The sequence below is a fragment of the Neltuma alba genome, unplaced genomic scaffold (genome assembly GCF_004799145.2).
Source record: "Neltuma alba isolate B1F8T4 unplaced genomic scaffold, ASM479914v2 tig00012902_pilon, whole genome shotgun sequence".
In the NCBI taxonomy this organism is placed as follows: Eukaryota; Viridiplantae; Streptophyta; class Magnoliopsida; order Fabales; family Fabaceae; genus Neltuma; species Neltuma alba.
In genome coordinates, this window is record NW_021637272.1 from 154,718 (window position 1) to 161,402 (window position 6,685).

Here is a 6,685-nt window from a genome sequence, read left to right on the forward strand (position 1 = left end):
GGATTTACAATTCAAATTTTCTTATTTATAACAAAAATTTAGCGATTTGTAACTCAAATAAAGTAAAGATATTTTTATTTTCTCATACAAAAAATTTTGGTGAGGGTGTAGTGAAACTTCAAAATTTTCTGAGGGTTGACTGATATTAATTCTTTATCAAGAGAGGGCATTGAAATTTTCTTTTATTAAAATCTTAAAACCTCACTTCTTTAATTTTTTAAATTAAACTTATTAAAATTTTCTCTCCTCTCCATTTTCCTCATACTAGACATAAGTTAAAAGGTTAAGGTGTAATTTTATTGACAACATTTATCCCAAAGAGCACTATGCACTATAAAGTTTACTTATGTGTAAAAATATACATGAAATTATCAAAAGGTTGCATCTGGCACCATACCGTTAAAATCTGTTAGTTTATTATTAGTGAGGGACACGAAGTCAATTTTAAGATACATTTATAACAACAAAGTTTACATTAAGGGATACTAGCCACATAAAGTTTATTTAGGTGCAAAAATATACTTGAACTTTCTAAAAGGAAAAAAAACAACAAAATTCATTAACACCCATATATATTGGTTAACTTTATTTTTTTAGGTCCCACCAAATATCACATTTTCTCTCTATTCATTTCTACTTCCTCCTCTCCTTAATATAATGGATTAATTTGAAAATATTAAAAAGGTAAAATTACTTAATTATAACATATATTATATGATCTCTTTAAAATATTTATATATTATTAGATTACATATTAGTTTATGAGCGAAACAAATTAATTTGGAGAAAAACAATAAATATAATATTTTAAAATAATTTATTTAATTCATTAATCTCTTAAAATAGAGTGGATGAATTTTGTCATTTTTTCCCCTCTTTTTAGAAAGTTCATGTATATTTTTGTATCTAAGTAAACTCTATTATCCCTTTTGCCACTTGATGTAAACTTCATTATTAAAATTCACCTTAAAACTGATTTTATGAACCCCATTGACGATAAACTAACAAACATTAACGGTATGGTGCAAGATATCCTTTTTGATAACTTAATGTATATTTTTACATCTAAATAAACTTTATGGTGCCTAATGTCCCTTAGAAAAAACTTTGTTGTTAAAGTTACATCTGAGCCCTAAGTTAAATATAAGACTTCAATCTATTTTATATCACATACTTGTCTTTTTTTCTCCCCAAACTATCCATACTGATTATACATATTAAGAGAGTTTATATGAAATGGTAATTTCAATGTAAATGATTTAAGAGAATATTTTATTTCCTTTTAATTCTATTATTGGGTTTTTTTTAATGGTAGTCAATTTTCATGGTTTAAAAAAAATCTATCATTTTTCAATTTTTTAATTATATACTCCTTCCAGTCTTTTTAATAAGTTTGAAATTTGGGGAGTAGTGTAGTTCATTTTATGAGTTTTAATTTGAGTTTATCTTATTTGGACAAAAAAATTTGAATTTATCTTAACATTTAATATATTTTTCAATTTTTTAATTATTTATTCTTTTTTATTTGTCATACTCTCTTTTATCACATCTCATTATACATTTTCTTTCATCCTTTTTGTTATTTATTATAAAGGTATATTTAAGTACAAAAATATTATATTTCTAACCGATTTATTATTTTTAGCTAATTTTAATTCATTGTTTATTATCGGCAAATTAATTTTTTGAAATTTATAATAAACACAGGAGGGAGTATTAGAAATATAATGAATTGCTCATTGTAGAGAATACTATGATTTAAAGGGGGAAGGAGAATTCGAAACAAGAAAAGCAAATTATTGCATTGGGACATGAAGGAGTGGTTTAGATGAAAATAAAATCATAATTTTAAAAGTAATTTTATGACATACGAAATAACTATATGAAAGAGTTTATTTCAATTTATGAAAAAATATTTTTTTACTTTTGATAATATCCAAACACCTTCAAAATCGAGCTGGAAAAAGAAAAAGTAATATTATAATGGAGGAATAGGTTTCAATTCAATTAAAAGTGGAGGATAACTTAAAATTGAAAATTGAGTAACCACTAACCACCATTTTCTCCGCATCAACGGTAGGTAATCGGCAACGAAGCCATAATAATGTAGAAACAATAATTAATAATTAATGCATACGAAGCCCCATCTCTAGCTTCCATTCATAAAGACCACACATTAAAACTTAAATTCTTGCCAATCATTTTACCCTTCCTTATGATATGGGAAGATTCTCTGTCTAAATTTAATTCATATACTACCCCAGTAAGCTTTAATTTTCTTTATCCTCTGATCCTAAACCCATCAAATTGTTCATCATATGCTCTCTCCAGAGACACACAGATATGAAAAAGAAGTAACTTACTTAAACTTTTTATATCCATCACGTCAAGTTTTTTAATCCCATACAACTGTGTATTCTATTTTTAAAATATTAATAACATTTAATAGTATTTAATTATAAATTTATATGGAACAAAAAAAACACATAATCATGTGTGATTAGAGAATTTAACGTAATAGATATGAGTAACTTGATATAAGTTTTTTTTATATGAAAAAAATACTCACATTAAATATTTTATCTATTATGTCAACTTTTTCATCTAATGCAATTAATCTGCAGCACAATCACTTTATAGGATTTAAGAGATGAAACGAAGATGCTTGGCTTGCCGAGCAAGTATGGAATCTCGGAGGCTCACACATGCACACTTACTTCTAACTAATCTGGATGCCTTCCTTATCCCTCTTTTGGCAGCAATCGTCCCTTGCCACACGCCGCCGCAAAAGTTGCCTCCCCGCCTCCCCGCCTCCCCGCCTGGTCTCATCTCAACCCTTTGGAATTTACCGTCCCCTTGTCGCCACGTGCATCTCCCCATTTGGTGACGTGTCATTCAACCCGCATCTTCTCCTTTGAATTTTTACCCCATTCACGTCCATCATCATTTTGACCCCAAAAAAAAATTAAAAAAAAAAGTTCATCATCATTCTCTCATACAAACCTCATTCCTCACATTCACCTCCACCTTCGCATGCCCTCTGCCCCTTTTTGTTCCTTAATTAATTAATACTATTTTATCCCTTAATACATATTATATTATCTCTAGTTTTTAATATAAGTACAAGACAAATAAATCTTATATTAAAATTAAACACTAAAGATGGTATTATATATATGTATAATATTTTATGAACTTGCTCTTCATGAGTTGAGATATTTAATAAGAGGATTTTTGAACTAAATATAATTTAAATTTAAATAATCTAGATATTAGAAATATATGATTTTAATCTAATAAGTTTGAATCTAAATCATATTTAAAACAGGATTTAATTAATTATCAGATATTATAAAAACATATGGTTTAATTTAATTTGTTTAAATTCAAATAATCTATCATCTCATTAATTGAGACATTGAGATAACAGATAGTACATCATGATAAATCTATTTATTGGTGAAGATCTTAGTATGCTTTGGCTTCACAAAATATTCTCTACTACCTCTTCATATATAGAGTCTCTCTAGATCAATTATATTACTAATATTGTTTGGTTTTTCAATCATCTTTCCTCCTCTTCCTTTCTTAGCTCTAGTAGTCTGCCTGGTAAACCCTTTCAAACCCTGTAAGTTCCTCTTTCTTGCTCCTTTATTTTGGAACACAAAATTTCATGTAGTGTGACTCTTTCATTATGATTTGCGCAATACATAAAACCACACTATAATTTGTACTTTCGTAACACAAATTGTATTACAAACTAAATATGATATTTAGGATCGAATGAAGTATTTGTTTTATATATATGGCTTTAAAATCAAACCTTTGAGCACTTAGCTTGGAAGATAAAGAAAAACCCACCAAACAATCCGCACTGAATTGATACTCACAACCTATTTTGATTTTAATTTTAATTTTACAGTATATAATGGTGATATAAATATCATGTGCGGTATAAAACAAAACAAAAATCCTGCCCTACCATTTAATTTATAGTTCTTGAATGGTCCGATCCCTTCTTAATTTTAAATGATTATTTAATTTTCCTACAATCATGCCGATGCAATACAATTTCCATGTTTTAACAAACGAGAGTTCAGTGGCCCCTGCCCCCCGGCCTTCAATTGCTCCTGCTATAAATAGGCCCTTTCCACCTTCTTCCCTGTCCACAAAAGCAATCGCTCCGTTCCTGTGTCTTCTCAGAATCTCAGTCTATCACTTTCACTTTGTTTCTCTCCAGGTGTTTCTTCTTCTTCTTCTTCCACCGCCGCCGGAGATAGATTATTCGAGGTGAAGTATGTCTTATATTTGTAGTGCTTCCTTGTTTTCCTGTTCTCTCTTTTGATTCATGGCCATAATCCCGGCACGTCCGTTTTAACATTTCTACAGAGTAAAATACAATTCTGGTGGACCTTCAGAGTTCCCATAGAAAGCCTTTCGTGTTTTGCAGAAGCGTGAATGTTGTAATGGAGATTAAAGGTGGGAAGAAGAAGTCCCGCATTAGTAGTTCTTTACTCTACGAGGTCCCCCTTGGCTACATCATTGAAGACGTTCGACCCAACGGTGGCATTGAGAAGTTCCGATCTGCTGCTTACTCCAACGTAAGTTCTCTTCGCCGAGACCTGAGATGGTGTTCTTTGTCCCTGCTTTTGAATTCTCGTTTGATTTTTCTTTTCAATACTTGCAGTGCCTGAGGAAACCATCCTGATATGATGCGATTTCAGAGTGCCGCCGTAGACTAGAACTTCAGATTTCCGTTTTCTATTTTATTTTTCATGTTCGTTCCTTCAAGCAATTCAGAGGACGCCGCTCTTTGATTCTTCCTGACTAAACCGTTTACAGAGCAATCAGAACAAGCTAATACAATCCAGGTCCAGAGCCTCTCGCAATGGCTGTTTTGCCTGAGATTTCCAGTGACGCAAATCCATCTCCGATCGGATTTGAGGGTTTCGAGAAACGTCTCGAGATTACATTCTGCGAGCAGCCGATGTTCAAGGACCCTCAGGGAAAAGGCCTTCGAGCCCTGAATCGCTCTCAGCTGGAATCCATCCTCGAGCCAGCCTGCTGCACCATTGTGTCACAGCTTTCCAACGACGAACTCGACTCTTACGTGCTCTCTGAATCGAGCCTCTTCGTATATCCCCTGAAGATTATACTCAAAACTTGTGGCACCACGAAGCTTCTCTTGTCCATCGAGCCTATCCTGAAGCTCGCAGAATCACTCTCACTATCTGTTTCCAATGTCAGGTACTCCCGCGGGAGCTTCATCTTTCCAAACTGCCAGCCTTCCCCTCACCGCAGCTTCTGTGAGGAAATCGCCGTTATGAATGAACACTTCGGCGATCTTAACTCCAAGGCCTACGTCATGGGCCATCCTAATGTTCCGAATCGTAATTGGCACATTTACTGGGCTTGCAAAGATACAGCCAATAGCACACCGCTGATCGGAAATCAGACGACGACGACGACGACGACGGAGATTACATTAGAGATGTGCATGACCGGTTTGAACCGCGAAAAGGCGTCCGTTTTCTTCAAGAAACAAGGAGATGGTTCCGTCGGCGAAATGACCAAAAAGTCCGGAATTTCGGGCATTATTCCAGGTCACGTGATCTGCGACCACGAGTTTGATCCGTGCGGGTACTCAATGAATGGAATCGAGGGCGCAGCGTACTCAACGGTGCACGTGACCCCAGAGGATGGATACAGTTACGCCAGCTACGAAGCCATGGGGCTGAACGCCGAGTCAACAGGTTTGGGTTCGCTGGTGAACAAGGTTGTGAAATGCTTCGAACCAAAGGAGGTGAGCGTGGCGGTCACGTGCAAGGCAGGCGAGGAGGGGTTTGCCACGTGGGATGCTGACGTGGAGGGATACTTGTGCGGGAGCGTCGTGAAGCAGGAGGTGCCAGGTGGAGGGTGCGCATTTTATCGGGTCTTCACATCGAAGAGGGTGGGATGCGCAGTGCGCACCCAGAAGAAAGCAAGAAAGAAGAAGCGGCGCAGGATAGCTTTATCGGAGGAGGTGGTGGTGGTGCCTGCTTGTATCCCTTCTGCTTAGTGGTGAATGAATCTCTCGTTTTTCGTTTCAAGTGGGGGTTGTGTCGTTTTCGGTTTCGTGATTAAGTGAAATCGTTGTCTTCTGGTGTTCCTAAATAATGTATTTAATGTCGTCTTGGATCAAGAGTCTTTCCCTGCTTACATTTCAAAACATGGAATAAAATAAGGCTTAATCATGATTTGATTCTATGATCTTTATTTTTCCGAAATGGATCCGTCTAAAGTTGTATGCAACAGATAGTGCATTTCAGTGTTGACCAACAATTTTCTATAGCACTCGCATGATTAGAAATGGGGGGTTGTGGTTGGTGCAAAAGCAGTACATGACAAAAATGAATCGTCCCACTAACACAATGAGGTGAGGATATAGCAGAAATGTACGTATCTACTATATATTACCTGCACCGCAGAACAACGACAGCGCCACTTCTAGCTCAGCAGTAAATTAATGTTAAATAATTAGACACGATGAGAAACGGGATGGAACACGACAAGGGGTTGTTTTGGACCTGACCATTTTACTTAGTTTTTCGTTTTTGTTTATCAATCTTGTCGTCCATCTTTTAGATTTGTGTAATCAATGAAATACTCCTCCAATCCTTAATATAGGATCTAATTATTAAGTTGG

General features: G+C 34.9%; 1 protein-coding gene across 1 annotated transcript; it reads left to right on the forward strand.

Annotated features, from left to right (window-relative positions):
• The first annotated feature begins 4,717 nt into the window (after window positions 1-4,717).
• On the forward strand, window positions 4,718-6,233 carry LOC114732319 (S-adenosylmethionine decarboxylase proenzyme-like). The gene has a single exon (XM_028919612.1). The coding sequence runs from the start codon at window positions 4,889-4,891 to the stop codon at window positions 6,056-6,058; it is 1,170 nt and encodes a 389-aa protein (XP_028775445.1). The 5' UTR covers window positions 4,718-4,888; the 3' UTR covers window positions 6,059-6,233.
• Window positions 6,234-6,685: the final 452 nt, after the last annotated feature.